The following is a 16,711-nucleotide window of genomic DNA, read 5'->3' as shown; positions in this document are numbered from 1 at the left end:
ATCGAGTAGTTTATTGGTCACCACATGCTGTTTGTGCATCGATTTACGGTGTCCTTACATTGCTTTACGATGTCTCTATGGCTGTACATGTCAGCAATCCGCCGAGGGTTGCTGCCATTATAACACTTTGTCCTCCAGTTTCAGAAGGAGCGTTTCAACATCGATGTTCCACACAGGTTTAAAGTGAACAACTACATGAGCCCAACATTCTGTGATCACTGTGGGAGCTTGCTGTGGGGGCTGGTCAAGCAAGGACTCAAGTGTGAAGGTGTGACTTTCACTCACCAACGTTTGGCAGACATCTCTGCATCCTGTATTGTTTTTCTCAGTAAACACCACTGTTTCTCTTCCCAACGCAGAATGTGCGATGAATGTGCATCACAAGTGTCAGTCCAAAGTGGCCAATCTCTGTGGAATCAACCAGAAACTGATGGCTGAGGCACTCAACCAGATCAGCATGGTAAGTGGAAAAGCCCAGTTGCCAAGGGTGTAGGTGCTGGCCTGGTTAGTGACAAATAATGATTTCTATGTAGGTATTTGTCTGTACAGAAATTCAGATTTTACACCCATACTAATCACAGTAACAAAAGGTGCAGGGAGGTCATGGTGGAGGCACAGGTCTGGAGACAGGCAAGTGACCTGTATCCGAGCTCTTTGTAGCTGCTGAGGTCGAGGGGTTCACTCTCTGTCTCACTCATGCATTCACTGTTACTCAATGTCTCTTCTGTTCAGATTTTTGTTGGAATGATACAGCACAGAAGGAGGCCATTCGGCCCATCGAGCCTGTACTGGATCCTAGAAAGAGCCATCCGATTAGTCCCACTCCCCCCTGCTCTTTCCCCCACAGGCCTGCAAATTTTTCTAATTTCCTTTTGAAAGTTACTATTGAATCATCATCTACTGCCCTTTCAGACAGCGCATTCCAGATCACAACAACTCACTACGTCAAAAAGATTCTCCTCGTCTCCCCAACTGGTTCTTTTGCCAGTTACCTTAAATGTCCCTCTGGTAACTGACCACCCCCCCCCCACCCCCAACATCTCCACCTCCCACGAGGAAGACCCTCCTTATTTATTCTATCAAAACCATTCATAAATTTTAACCCCTCTGTTAAATGCCCCCTTAACCTTCTCAGCTTGAGGATGAACAGTCCCAGTTTCTGCAGTTGCTTCACTTTTTTAATTGAGAGTAATGCCGTTCAGAGTTTTAAAATAGTTTTTGTATTTCTCACAGAAATCATCCACTCGGAGGTCCGATAGCAGTCTGTCTGACAATTCAAACATAGGGATTTATCAGCCTTTCAATAACTCCACTGGATCTGGAACCCAAAACCTGGACAGCACAGGTACCTGCACGGACACCCTCCCTCTAATGGGAACTCCAGAGTGAGTTAGGAGCTGAAGCTGTGAGTTCCAGTTGCCCATTGGTAGAATTGGTTGGCAAAGATGAAAAGATCTGAAGTGATCACACTGACTTGTGGCTGACTCCTGCTGGTACTCTGAAGAACTGCAGCAGCCATGTGTCCATTCGATACCATATAAAAGCTCCAATGTGATGACAGGACTGTTACTGAGTAGACAAGATGGGAAATAGGACCATGACTTTACGAAGGGTGGGTTCAGCCTGAGACAGTGGTCAGAGGTGGAGTCAGTAGTGTTGGATAACTTTGGCCTTCCTAATGTCAGATGAGCAGTTCGACACCACATAGGCAGTGACAGGTTTGAGATAGGTGTGGAATGGTCGAGCTGGGTGTCATCTGCATTCATGTGGAAGCTAACCCCCTATGTATAGATGATGTCCCCGAGGGCCAGCGTGTTAATGAGATGGAGGAGGAGGATAGATCCTTGGTGGACTCGAGATGGGGGTGGGGTAAACCAATGATGATGATGCTCGGAGGCAGAAAGGGGGCTGGAGGAGGATGATATGGTCAACCATGTCAAAGGCTGCAGAAAAGACCAGATAAGAGAATGCCCCATGGCCACAGTCACAGAATCCTGGTGCTCATTAATTGCTGTGGGAAGGTAGAACCTGAGATGGGCACAGATTTGGGAAGCTCAAGGACTTCGGAAACAAAGGGAAGATTGGAGATGGGTTGGTAGTTGTTGAGGATAGAGAAGTCAAGGGTGTTTTTTCGAGGAGGGGCCAATTTACATAGAAATTGCAATACAGAAATAGGCCATTTGGCCCAACCAGGCGATGTTATTGTTTGCCCTCATGGGATGTAGGGAGCAGGGAGGGGCACTGGTGGTTAGCAGGTCATTGGGAATGGGATCAAGGGAGCAGGAGTTGGCTCGCATGCAGGAGACAAGTAAGTCGGGAGAAAGGGCTCCACATACAATGGTTAGTTAGAAACATGCCTGTCTACATAGTAGATGGAAGGTCACACATACACCTCCACGTGCACAATTGCTGGTGTTCTTGGTGTGTGCTCACCTGCTCAGGGAGCAGCTTTTCCTGGGCTCGATGCACTGAGGGACTGAGATGGATCTTTGAACGTCAGCCTCGCACCAAACCTGATCGGCTGAAGCCTGACCTGTGACCCCTGAAACCAAGGCAATGTCTCCCCTCTCAGGTGGATGTAGAAGATCCCATTGCAGAAGAAGAGCAGGGGAATTCTCCCGGTGTTTTGTTCAATATTTATCCTCAACCCACATCACTAAAAACAGATCTTCTGATCATTATCACGTTGTTTGTGGGATCTTGCTGTGTGCAAATTTGTTGCCATGTTTCCTATATTACAACAGTGACTACACTTCAAAAGCACTTCATTGGCTGTAAAGCACTTTGGGATATCCTGATGTGATGAAAGGCGCTACAGAAGTAACCCTAACCCTAACCCTAACGTGATAGTCAGCACGGTTTTGTGACGGGTAGGTCGTGCCTCACAAACCTTATTGAGTTTTTCGAGAAGGTGACCAAACAGGTGGATGAGGGTAAAGCAGTGGATGTGGTGTATATGGATTTCAGTAAGGCGTTTGATAAGGTTCCCCACGGTAGGCTATTGCAGAAAATACGGAAGTATGGGGTTGAAGGTGATTTAGAGCTTTGGATCAGAAATTGGCTAGCTGAAAGAAGACAGAGGGTGGTGGTTGATGGCAAATGTTCATCCTGGAGTTTAGTTACTAGTGGTGTACCGCAAGGATCTGTTTTGGGGCCATTGCTGTTTGTCATTTTTATAAATGACCTGGAAGAGGGTGTAGAAGGGTGGGTTAGTAAATTTGCAGATGACACTAAGGTCGGTGGAGTTGTGGATAGTGCCGAAGGATGTTGTAGGGTACAGAGAGACATAGATAGGCTGCAGAGCTGGGCTGAGAGATGGCAAATGGAGTTTAATGTGGAAAAGTGTGAGGTGATTCACTTTGGAAGGAGTAACAGGAATGCAGAGTACTGGGCTAATGGGAAGATTCTTGTTAGTGTAGATGAGCAGAGAGATCTTGGTGTCCAGGTGCATAAATCCCTGAAGGTTGCTAACCAGGTTAATAGGGCTGTCAAGAAGGCATATGGTGTGTTAGCTTTTATTAGTAGGGGGGTCGAGTTTCGGAGCCACGAGGTCATGCTGCAGCTGTACAAGACTCTGGTGAGACCGCACCTGGAGTATTGCGTGCAGTTCTGGTCACCGCATTATAGGAAGGATGTGGAAGCTATGGAAAGGGTGCAGAGGAGATTTACTAGGATGTTGCCTGGTATGGAGGGAAGGTCTTACGAGGAAAGGCTGAGGGACTTGAGGTTGTTTTCGTTGGAGAGAAGGAGGAGGAGAGGTGACTTAATAGAGACATATAAGATAATCAGAGGGTTAGATAGGGTGGATAGTGAGCGTCTTTTTCCTCGGATGGTGATGGCAAACACGAGGGGACATAGCTTCAAGTTGAGGGGTGATAGATATAGGACAGATGTCAGAGGTAGTTTCTTTACTCAGAGAGTAGTAAGGGCGTGGAATGCCCTGCCTGCAGCAGTAGTAGATTCGCCAACTTTAAGGGCATTTAAGTGGACATTGGATAGACACATGGATGAAAATGGAATAGTGTAGGTCAGATGGTTTCACAGCTCGGCGCAACATCGAGGGCCGAAGGGCCTGAACTGCACTGTAATATTCTAATTCTAATTCTAAAAAAAGGGCATTTAAGTGGTCATTGGATAGACATATGGATGAAAATGGAATAGTGTAGGTCAGATGGTCGGTGCAACATCGAGGGCCGAAGGGCCTGTATTGCGCTGTAATGTTCTAATGTTCTAAAAAGTGCAGGTCTTTTAATTCTGGGTTATGTCTGTTACCAATATTGGAGATGGGGGCAGCTAACCGATGAGATATCTGCAGGATACAAATCCGACTTGTCTCGTGCTTTGCAGCTGGAGAAGAACTTGTGGAAATAATTGTTTGAATGTTACTGACTGGCAGGCTATGCCGGGCTATCCTGGCCTTTACAAGCTTTGCCAGCTTCATGTCCATTCATCTCTGCTCCATTGAGGAGGGAAAGTGGGGGCTGGAATTTCTGCTGCTTTGCCTCTGATCCCATTCCCTGCTCTGGCACTGCCCTGACTTTAACTGTTAAAGAGTGAAGTGGTCAAACCTTCTGCTGTGATGTATTCCTACTTTCTTTCCCCAAAGAGAAACAATGCCTGTTGGAACCTCTGCTCCTGGTGAGCATCAGCAGGGATTCTGCCTCATCCAGTGGGGCTTTAGGACATTAACAGGTCAGGTTATTGGTGATCCCATTCGATTGATGATGTGCTTAACATGAACTGTGAAACCGTCCAGTGTGCGGCATTAAGCCAAACCTGTCCTCACAGCCTGACATTTGCTTGTTTTCAGACAGTAACCAGTATGGCAAGTTGTGGGAGGGTGGCTCCCCAAAACCGCCCCAGCGAGGACCCAGTCTACGCCCCAATTCAATGAGGAAGCTGGCCATTGAGAATTTTACTCTGCATAAAGTGCTGGGAAAAGGAAGCTTTGGAAAAGTGAGTCTGGCTCCAGGAGCTTTAATGTGGGTTTTACCTCCTCTTCATGGTGACACAAAGCTGTCTCCCCGCAGTCCATGCCAGATGCTGTCTCCCCCCACCCCCGAGGCCAGGACAGGCCAGAGGCCCGCCCCCCCCCCCCAAGTCCAGGCCAGGGACTGTCTCCCCCATCTGCCTCCCAGTGAGGGAGGATCTTTCTCCCAGTTCTCTCCCCTCTGACCCTGGTTGGGTTCAGTTCAGTGAGTTCCAGCCCTGTTGTATCCCTGGGGAGACCAGATGGTGACATTGTGGAGAGTATCACAGGCGAGCCTGGTGTCTACCCACAGCATCTTCCACCACTGCTTCCTGCCTCAGGAACTGCGGCTGAAGGTTTTCCTTCCCTAAGCCGGATGCTGAGTTAACAGAGCCACTGACTCGTGATGAGCCTCGACCTTCTGGTCTGTTGGCCTCAGTAGCACAGCATTATGGTGCGGGTACAGGAGTCCATCACAAGCTGCCTTCTCTCAAACTCCTGCCCGCCCGCTCCCAGTCCCCTGCCTGTTGCCCAATTCTCTCTCAAGTTTTTTTTCAAATATTTGTCCAGCTCTTTTAAAATGTTCTGGGTTATGTTTCCAGCTGAGTTTCGAGTAGAAAATTCCATGGCGATAAGTTTATGTCCTTGAGTTACTGATTCACCAACCAGTGGAAAATAGTTTTTCGCATTCACGTTATTAAGCTTCTTTCAATCTTTTGTTCTGATGCAAATGACCAGGTTTCTCTGCTATTCCTCATCACTAAAGCCTCATTGCTGGGATAACCCCAGTGAATCTATCCCTCCTGCTGAGCATTTTCTCGCTATTTCCAGGAACTGTTTCTATATTGTGACCACTGTAATTAGTATCTTTTAACCATCTATTTTCCAAATATGTTCACTATTTCTGTTGGTGTCCATTTAACTCCAGTCTCCTCCTGTTCATTCAACCACAAATTTTGCACAAAACACTTTGAACAATCCGGTGGTTTGAATTGAAGAATTTTAATGAAATGGAACGCTCCAGAAACATCAAAAACAATAAAACATCAAGGCAAATGTTGATCAAAATTGAAACATGAGCTGGTATCAACTGCAACACGCAAAGTTCAAACATTTAACAAAACTGGTTACGATATTCACCGTGGTCAGTGTGTGTTTGGCGACTTACCAAACATTTATTTTGGCGGCAGGTGCTCCTCGCAGAGTTGAAGGGAAAGGGTGAATTCTTTGCCGTGAAAGCATTGAAGAAGGATGTGGTTTTAATGGATGACGATGTGGAATGTACGATGGTGGAGAAACGGGTGCTGGCCCTGGCCTGGGATAACCCATTCCTCACTCACCTCTACTCTACTTTTCAAACTAAGGTACCAAATCACTATAAACTGGGGACCCTGGAACCAGGAATGATGTGGGGAGGAGATGGGGCAAGGTTGCTTGCACTGGTCATTGTATCAGAATAATATTAGAGTGGAAAGCTTTGAAAATGAGATTTGCATTGACAGCTCCTGTGTGGAGACTCGCAGAGCTGAATGACCTCCTCCTGTGCGGACAGTCTGTAATTTTACAGTAAACCAGTGTAAAACATGTCAAAGGTGATTCACAGCCAATGAACAACTTTCATCACCAATCACAATCCACACTGGAGGAGGCCAATTGACCCAAGGTATGAGTGCCAGTGTTAGAGCCACCCCCACTCCTCATCTCTGAACCTGATAGGATGATGGGTCAGTAATCAGGCAGGCCCTGATGGGCTGAATGTCTTTACCTGGCCTTGGGATAGATGTTGGTGTTGGAGGGAATACTGTGTGGGTGGATGGGGTGGTTGGGGGGGTGGGTCTCGGGGATGTGGGGGTGAGTGGCGGAGGGATTGAGAATGTTTATTCTCTTGGATCATTGGGTTGACAGTGGAGTGCAGGCAGTGAGTTTGTTAAATAATGCCCAATGATTGGGGATCTGAAAGTTGTCTTGTTTCTCATGGACAGGAGCATCTGTTCTTTGTCATGGAATATTTGAATGGTGGCGACCTGATGTTCCACATTCAGGAGAAGGGACGTTTCGATCTGTACCGAGCAATGTAAGTCACTCCTCCCCACCCCTCCCGCCCCCCCCCCCCCCCACCTCTCCAAACACAGGAGGTTCACGGGCACTGAGCAAAGCTTGGCCTTATGGCCAGAACACCCCCAGTCCACTTCCTCACCCCATCAACAACTTCCCCCCCCCCCCCCCCCCCAACCCCAACACCAAAACTGTTTTTAGGAGGAGCAGGTGAGTTCTCCCCAACGTCCTGGGGCCAATATTTGTTCCTCAGCCAACATCATAAAAACAGATTATCTGGTTATTGTTGTAATATTGTTCCTGTGGTATGTAAACTATTGTAAGACTCATAGGACTGCAAGTAATATCCAAAGAAAACATGAGTTTTTATTATAACAACCTGAACATATATATATCTCTACTACAGGAGCCACACCAACACACATCTCACTCTGTCGGGCGATACCCATAACTCCCTGGTCATGTGTGACATGACATCACTTCCTCTCGTGATCTTCACTTACAGCTTCCTAATCTGCTCCCCTTAAGGACGTCCCACAACGATTATCACATTGCTATTTGTGGGAGCTTACTGTATACAAATTGGCCTTCCTACATTATAACAGTGACTTTGGAAGATCCTGAGGATGTGAAAGGTTCTATAAAAATGCATTCCTGTCTCTGCAGTTTGTGCCTCCTTAATCACAGTTTGGCCAGGGCCGGGTATCTCCATGTGTTGTTCCTGAGTTTCTCACTGTCACATTCCTGTGAAGTTAGTGAAGACCTGTGGATTTATGATGATGATCTGTGCATGAGGGTGGGTTTAGGATTCTTCACTCTCACTCCTCAGGTGTGAAATGCCAGGAAAGTGTTTGTGTCACAACAACAATAATTCTCTCTGATGTGAACGTCACTGGAGAAGCTGTATTTATTGCCAAACCCAGCTTTCCCAGAAGAGAGAGGGAGGTTGCTGTCAAAGTAACTTGAGTGAGTTGCTGTAGTACATCATGTAGATGGAACACACTGCAGTGTGGGGTGGAGCTCAGCCCGTGTATCCAGTGCCGGCGTCGGACAATCTGTCTGTCCAGCTTTCTCTTTGCACAATGCATTGCTGAAGTCATCCTCTTCCTCGAGGGTGACACTCACAGCTATCAGTGCATTTTAACCCTTTGTCTGTAGTGAGCAAGGAGACTTCAGTCTCTGTTTAAAGGTTCATGGAGAGGTCTTGAGGGTTTGTTTACCTGATACAACAGACAGATCAGTCAGTGATGCCTTTGTCCTGAAATCCTGAACCACTCGCACAACGGGCCTGCTGATTGTCCGTCTCTGGGCTTTCATTCCCGTCTGTGCCATCAGTCCCTTTGTGAGCAGACCTCCCCCTATGACATCGAACAGCCCCGAAACCAGAGGGTTAACGTCTCGAGTTACAGATTTCAAAACTGAACGGAATTCACCTGTCGGACTTCAACCACAAGCCAATAATTTGAGGGAATGTTCCCTCAGTATGGACCCTTTGGCGCTGCCCTCCCTCTGTGCCCTGGGGGGCGAGGGTGGTGTAGTGGTAATGTCACTGGACTAGTAATACAAAGACCCAGGCTCATGCCCTGGGACACGGGTTCAAATCCCACCACGGCAGCTGAAGGAATTTAAATTCAATTAATTAATAAAAATCTGGAATTGCAAGCTAGTATCAGTAATGGTGTCATGTCACCATCATCAAAAGACCCATCTGGTTCACTAATGTCCTTTAGGGAAGGCAATCTACCGTCCTTACCTGGTCTGGCCTACATGTGACTCCAGACCCACAACAATGTGCTTGATTCTTAAACAAAAACAAGAAATGCTAGATTCACTCAGCAGGTCTGGCAGCATCTGTGGAAAGAGAAGCAGAGTTAACGTTTCGGGTCAGTGACCCTTCTTCGGAACTCCTGGTGCTTGATTCTTAACTGTCCTCTGAAATAGCCCAGCAAGCCACTCAATTGTACAAAGTTGCTACACAAAAGTTGAAAAGGAATAAAACAACATCACCCAGGCATCAATCTAGACATCAGAAACAACAATGGCAAACTCAGCCTTGTTAACTCTGCAAAGTCCTCCTTACTAACATCTGGGGGCTTGTGCCAAAGTTGGGAGAGCTGTCCTACAGACTAGTCAAGCAATAGCCTGACATAGTCATACTCAGGGAATCATACCTGACAGACAATGTCCCTGACACCACCATCACCATCCCCGGGTGTGTCCTGTCCCAACGGCCGGACAGACCCAGCAGAGGTGGCAGCACAGTGGTATACAGTCGAGAGGGAATTGCCCTGGGAGTCCTCAACATCGACTCCGGGCCTCATGATGTCTCATGGCATCAGATCAAACCTGGGCAAGGAAACCTGCTGATTACCACCTACCAATACCGCCCTCCATACTGATGAATCAGTACTCCTCCATGTTGAACACCAATTGGAAGAAGCACTATGGGTGGCAAGGGCACAGAATGTACTCTGGGTGGGGGACTTCAATGTCCATTGCCAACAGTGGCTCAGTAGCACCACTACTGACCGAGCAGGCTGAGTCCTGAAGGACATATCTACCAGTCTGGGCCTGCAGCAGGTGGTGAGGAAACCAACAAAGGGGGAAAAACCTACTTGACCTTGTCATCACCAACGCAGATGTTTCTGTCCATGACAGTAGTGGTAGGAATGATCACGACACAATCATTGTGGAAACAAAGCCCCATCTTCACATTGAGGATACCCTCAATTGTGTTGAGTGGCACTACCACCATGCTAAATGGCGTAAATTCAGAACAGATTTGGCAGCTCAAAATTGGACATCCATGAGGTGCTTTGGGTCATCAACAGCAGCGGAATTGTATTTGACCACAATCTGTAAACTTACGACCTGGCATATCCCTCTCTCTACCATTACCATCAAGGCAGGGATATCAACCCTGGTTCAGCGAAGAGTGCAGGAAAGCATGCCAGGTGCAACACCAGGCATACCTAAAAATGAGGTGTCAGCCTGGGGAATCTACAACACAGGACTACTTGCGTGCCAAACAGCGTAAGCAGCATGCAATAGACCGAGCTAAACGATTCCATAACCAACGGATCAGATCTAAGCTCTGCAGTCCTATCACATCCAGTCGTGAATGGTGGTGGACAATTAAACAACTAACTGGAGGAGGTGGCTCCACAAGTATCCCCATCCTCAATGATGGGGGAGCCCCGCACATCAATGCGAAAGATAAGGCTGAAGCATTTGCAACAATCTTCAGCCAGAAGTGCCGAGTGGATGATCCATCTTAGCCTCCTCCTGAGGTCCCCAGCATCACAGATGCCAGTCTCCAGCCAATCCAATTCACTCCACATGATATCAAGAAACGACTGAAGGCACTGGATACTGCAAAAGCTATGGGCCCTGACAATATTCCGGCAATAGTACTGAAGACCTGTGCTCCAGAACTTGCCGCGCCCCTAGCCAAGCTGTTCCAGTACAGCTACAACACTGGCATCTACCCGGCAATGTGGAAAATTGCCCAGGTGTGTCCTGTACACAAAAAGCAGGACAAGTCCAACCCGGCCAATTACTGCCCATCAGTCTACTCTCAATCATCAGTAAAGTGATGGAAGGTGTTGTCAACAGCGCTATCAGGCGTCACTTACTCAGCAATAACCTGATCACTGATGCTCAGTTCGGGTTCCTCCAGGGCCACTCAGCTCCTGACCTCATTACAGCCTTGGTCCAAATAAAAGAGCTGTACTCAATGAGAATGATTTCCCTTGATATCAAGGCAGCATTTGACCGAGTCTGGCAACAAGGAGCCCTAGCCAAACTGGAGTCCATGTGAATCGGGGAAAACTCTGCTGGTTGGAGTCATACCTAGCACAAAGGAAGATATTGGGGTTGTTGGAGGTCAATCTTCTCAGCCCCAGGGCATTTTTGCAGCAGTTTCTCAGGGTAGTGTCCTAGGCCCAATCACCTTCCCTCCATCATAAGGTCAGAAGTCGGGATGTTCACTGTTGATTGCACAATGTTCAGTACCATTCGCATCTCCTCAGATACTGAAGCAGCTCGTGTCCATATGCAGCAAGACCTGGACAACAGGCTTGAGCTGATAAGTGAAAAGTAACATTCATGCCACATGGATGCCAATCAATGACCATCTCAAACAAGAGAGAATCTAACCATCTCCCCTTGACATTTAATGGCATTACCATTGCTGAATCCCCCACTATCAATATCCTGGGGGTCACCTTTGACCAGAAATTTACCTGGACCAGCCACATAAATACTGTGGTTACAAGAGCAGGTCAGAGGCTGGGAATTCTCCGGTGAGTAACTCCCCAAAGCCTGTCCACTATCTACAAGGCACAAGTCAGGAGTGTGATGGAATACTCTCCACTTGCCTGGATGGGTGCAGCTCCAACAGCACTCTCGAGAAGCTCAACACCATCCAGAACAAAGCAGCCTGCTTGATCAGCAACCCATCCACCACCTTCAACATTCACTCCCTCCTCCACTGACGCACAGTGGCTGCAGTGTGTACTATCTACAAGATGCACTACATCAACTCTCCAAGACTCCTTTGACAGCAGCTTCCAAACCCGCGACCTCTACCACCTGGAAGGCTAAGGGCAGCAAATACATGGGAACACCACCACCTGCAAGTTCCCCTCCAAGTCACACACCATCCTGACTTGGAACTATATCACTGTTCATTCACTGTCGCTGGGTCAAAATCCTGGAACTCCCTTCCGAGCGGCACTGTGGGTATACCTACCCCACATGGACTGCAGTGGTTCAAGAAGGCAGCTCACCACCACCTTCTCAAGGGCAATGAGGGATGGGCAATAAATGCTGGTATAGCCAGCGACATTCACATCTCAGGAAATGAGTTTTCAAAAAAAGTGGCAACCTCCCCCTGGACTCCACTGGAATGTCAGCTGGATTTTGTGCTTAAGAATTATGTTTGATCCCACAATCTTTTTACTCAGTTGAGAGAGCAACTGCTGAGGCATACCTTCCCTTTCACTACTTATGTAAATGGTGAGTGGGACCTGCAGCACATGTGTAAATGGTTTGATGGAATGGCCTGTGTAACGAAATGTTTTGTTTCTGATGTAGGTTTTATGGAGCGGAGATAATCTGTGGTTTGCAGTTCCTACACTCGAAGGGGATCATTTACAGGTGAGTGCTGCAGTTGTTCAGGGAGTTCCAGGGGTACTGCACACTGGCTCGCTCACATTTGGGCAGAGTTGGTGGGAACGTTATCTGCTTTATTGGGAATAGGTTCGAGGGCCAGGAAGTGAGTCTCATGGACAAGAGGCACTCAGAGAGCTTGAGGAGAGATAGGAAAGAAACTGGACAACGATGCGTGTTCAGGACTAGTGCAGTGGCGACCATTATAGGAAGTTTGGCCGGGTGAGTTTGTGGAAGGGAGGAATGCGGCAGAAGCAGCTGATCGGCTGGTCTCGATCTTAGTGACAGAGATGTTCATGAGTTCTTCACACTTATTATTGGAGGTGAGGGTGAAGAAGAGAAGGTTTTAAGGCGACGGTTTGCAGGAGAGGAAAGACGCCGAGGGTTATCTTTGCATTCTAAGATGATCCTGGAATAGTCAGCAGTATTAGCAAAGAGCAGGACCCGATAGTGTTTTATATGGTCCAGCCAAATCAGGCAAAGAATGGGTCCACCAGTTGTCCAGCATTCAAGTCTGCATCCCTTGGACTTAAAGGAACTGAAATGAGGGCAGTACGAGGGGGAATGGCCAGGGTGAGAGAGAGTAATGGTTTTATTGGGATCTAGGACATCTAAGAACATAAGAACTAGGAGCAGGAGTAGGCCATTTGGCCCCTCAAGCCTGTCCCGCCATTCAATAAGATCATGGCTGATCTGCCCCAAATCTCAACTCCTCTTTCATGCCAGCTGCTCATAGCCCTCAACTCCCCGATATTTCAAAAATCTATCTACCTCCTCTTTAAATACTTTGTGATCTAGCCTCCACAACTCTTTGGTGTAGAGAATTCCAGACATTCACTACCCTCAGAGAAGAAATTCCTTCGCATCTCAGTTTTAAATGAGTGTCCCCTTATTCTGTAACCATGTCCCCTAGTTCAAGATTCCCCCACTAGTGTAAACAACATCTCAACATCTACCCTGTCAAGCCCCCTCAGAATCTTGTACGTTTCAATAAGATCACCCCTCATTCTTCTAAACTCTAATGAATAAAGGCCGAACCTGTTTAGCCGTTCTTGATAAGTCAACCCCTTCATCCCAGGAATCAGCCTAGTGAATCTCTTTTGAACTGCGTCCCATGCCAATATATCCTTTCTTCAAGGATATTGACCCCTAGCCAAGCTGTTCCAGTACAGCTACAACACTGGCATCTACACTGCAATGTGGAAAATTGCTCAGGTATGTCCTGTATACAAAAAACAGGACAAGTCCAACCCGGCCAATTACCACCCCATCAGTCTACTCTCAATCATCAGTAAAGTGATGGAAGGTGTCATCAACAGTGCCATCAAGTGGCACTTGCTTAGCAATAACCTGCTCAGTGACGCTCAGTTAGGGTTCCACCAGGGCCACTCAGCTCCTGACCTCATTACAGCCTTGGTTCAAACATGGACAAAAGAGCTGAACTCAAGAGGTGAGGTGAGAGTGACTGCCCTTGACATCAAGGCAGCATTTGACCGAGTATGGCATCAAGGAGCCCTAGCAAAACTGAGGTCAATGGGAATCAGGGGGAAAACTCTCCGCTGGTTGGAGTCATACCGAGCACAAAGAAAGATGGTTGTGGTTGTTGGAGGTCAATCATCTGAGCTCCAGGAAATCACTGCAGGAGTTCCTCAGGGTAGTGTCCCAGGCCCAACCAGGGGCCTGCAGCACAGGTCTTCAGTACTATTGCCGGAATATTGTCAGGGCCCATAGCTTTTGCAGTATCCAGTGCCTTCAGTCGTTTCTTGATATCACGCGGAGTGAATCGAATTGGCTGAGGTCTGGCATCTGTGATGCTGGGGTCTTCAGGAGGAGGCTGAGATGGATCATCAACTCAGCACTTCCGGCTGAAGATTGTTGCAAATGCTTCAGCCTTATCTTTCGCACTGATGTGCTGGGCTCCCCCATCATTGAGGATGGGGATATCTGTGGAGCCATCTCCTCCAGTTAGTTGTTTAATTGTCCACCACCATTCACGGCTGGATGTGGCAGGACTGCAGAGCTTAGATCTGATCCGTTGGTTATGGGATCGCTTAGCTCTGTCTATCGCATGCTGCTTGCGCAGTTTGGCATGCAAGTAGTCCTGGGTTGTAGCTTCAGCAGGTTGACACCTCATTTTGAGGTACGCCTGGTGCTGCTCCTGGCATGCCCTCCTGCACTCTTCATTGAACCAGGATTGGTCTACTGGCTTGATGGTAATGGTAGAGTGGGGGATATGCCGGGCCATGCGGTTACAGATTGTGGTTGAGTATAATTCCGCTGCTGCTGATGGCCCACAGCGCCTCATGGATGCCCTGTTTTGCATTGCTAGATCTGTTCAAAATCTATCCCATTTAGCACGGTGATAGTGCCACACAACACGATGGAAGGTATTCTCAATGTGAAGGCGGGACTTCGTCTCCACAAGGACTGTGCGGTGGTCACTCCTACCAATACTGTCATGGACAGATGCATCTGCAGCAGGCAGATTGGTGAGGACGAGGTCAGGTATGTTTTCCCCTCTTGTTGGTTCCCTCACCACCTGCCACATACCCAGTCTAGCAGATATGTCCTTTAGGACTTGGCCAGCTCAGTCAGTAGTGGTGCTACTGAGCCACTCTTGGTGATGGGCATTGAAGTCCCCCACCCAGAGTACATTTTGTGCCCTCGCCACCCTCAGTGCTTCCTCCAAGTGCTGTTCAGCATGGAGGAGTACTGACTCATCAGCTGAGGGAGGGCGGTAGGTGGTAATCAGCAGGAGGTTTCCTTGTCGATGTTTGATCTGATGCCATGAGACTTCATGCAGTCCATAGTCGATATTGAGGACTTCCAGGACAACTCTCTCCCTGCTGTATACCACTGTGCCACCACCTCTGGTGGGTCTATCCTGCCGGTGAGACAGGACATACCTGGGGATGGTGATGGCAGTGTCTGGGACATTGTCTGTACTAGAGAAATTAATGGGGCTTAAAGTAGATAAATCCTCTGGACCTGATGATCTCCATCCCAGAGTGTTGAAAGAGGTGGCTGTGCAGTAGAGGCCTGCTCCCCGACCCGAACCCGATGGGACCAGACGACGTGTCGGCCCCATCTTCCGGGGCTGGCTTTCGGGCTCGGCTCGGGTCAGGTCGGGTTGGACCGAGTCCAGATCGAATCGAATCGGGTCGGGTCGGGCCGGACACACACGGTAAGTGCTCTGCTCGTAAGTATTAAAAATAAAAAAAACTTACCTGAGCTGGGAGTGCGGGAGGAAACTGAGTCTGTGCAGTGAGCGAGTGACATCACTATGACGTCTCGCGCATGTGCTGCAGCTTGTTGCAGGTTCAATGTCGTAAGGTAAATAAACGGATGGTCGGGTCGGGCTCGAGGCAAAATCGGAGGGTCGCGGGCCGGGTCGGGCTTGGGTCCGCTGTGGTTCGGGTCAGGTTCATTTTCCCGCGCCTAAAGCAGGCCTCTACTGTAGAGAGAGTAAATGCATTGGTGATCATCTCTTAAAATTCTAAAGACTCTGGAATGGTTCCTGCAATTGGAGGGTGGCAGTTGTAACCCCATTATTTAAGAAAGGAGGGAGGGAGAAAGCAGGGAACGACTGACCTGTTAGTCTAACATCAATTGTCGGGAAAATGCTAGAATCTATAATAAAGGATGTGATAACAGAACACTTAGAAAATAATGCTAGGATTGGGCAGAGTCAGCATGGATTTATGAAAAGGAAATCATGTTTAACAAAGCTTTTTGGAGTTTTTTGAGGCTGTAACTAGCAGACTAGATGAGGGGGAACTGGTGGGTGTGGTATATTTAGATTTTCAGAAAGCTTTTGATCAGGTTCTACGCAAGAGGTTAGTAAACAAAATTAGAGCTCATGGGATTGAGGGGAATATACTGGCATGGACTGAGAACGGACAGAAAACAGACAAGGGCAGCTGATGCATGGGAACACCACCACCTGCAAGTTCCTCTCCAAGTCACACACTATCCTGACTTGGAACTATATCACCGTTCCTTCACTGTCGCTGAGTCAAAATCCTGGAACTCCCTTCCTAACAGCACTGTGGGTGTACCTGCACCCCAAGGACTGCAGCGGTTCAAGGCAGCTCACCACCACCTCTCAAGGGCAATTAGGGATGGTCAATAAATGCTGGCCTAGCCAACAAAGCCCACATTGCATGAATGAATAAAAAAAAGTAGGAATCATTTTCGATTGGCAGGCTGTGACTAGTGTCACGAACTTGTATTTATTTTCTCCATGGATTATAAACAGTGTGTGCCTTTAAGACTGAGCACAGGGTGCCAGCTGCACCTGTCCCTAGGCCACAGCAGGAGAGAGAGGTCACATAGTATAATATTTCAATTTGACTGTGTAAAACTGACTCAAACCGGCTAAAACCAGTTTTTGAGAGACACTCCAGCGAGGCGTGCTACTGAAGAGCTGTCTATTCTCTCAGCAGAAATTCTACAAGGCGCTACAGGAGCTTATTAAGGACTTTAGATTGCAGTGGATAGAACAAGGCCCCTAGT

At 47.9% G+C, this 16,711-nt stretch overlaps 1 protein-coding gene across 1 annotated transcript in view; it reads left to right on the top strand.

The window, feature by feature from the left end:
• LOC137380314 (protein kinase C delta type-like) overlaps positions 1 to 16,711 on the top strand; it is a 181,449-nt gene that overhangs the window by 147,502 nt on the left and 17,236 nt on the right. Inside the window, 7 exon segments of the mRNA XM_068052241.1 lie at positions 139 to 268; positions 360 to 460; positions 1,234 to 1,345; positions 4,811 to 4,956; positions 6,160 to 6,333; positions 6,952 to 7,043; positions 12,122 to 12,184. Of these exon segments, the coding sequence (XP_067908342.1) occupies positions 139 to 268; positions 360 to 460; positions 1,234 to 1,345; positions 4,811 to 4,956; positions 6,160 to 6,333; positions 6,952 to 7,043; positions 12,122 to 12,184 (818 nt within the window).

The sequence above is a fragment of the Heterodontus francisci genome, chromosome 19, assembly GCF_036365525.1.
Source record: "Heterodontus francisci isolate sHetFra1 chromosome 19, sHetFra1.hap1, whole genome shotgun sequence".
NCBI lineage: Eukaryota > Metazoa > Chordata > Chondrichthyes > Heterodontiformes > Heterodontidae > Heterodontus > Heterodontus francisci.
The sequence above is the reverse complement of the archived record's forward strand: the minus strand, read 5'-3'. Positions and strand labels throughout refer to the sequence as shown.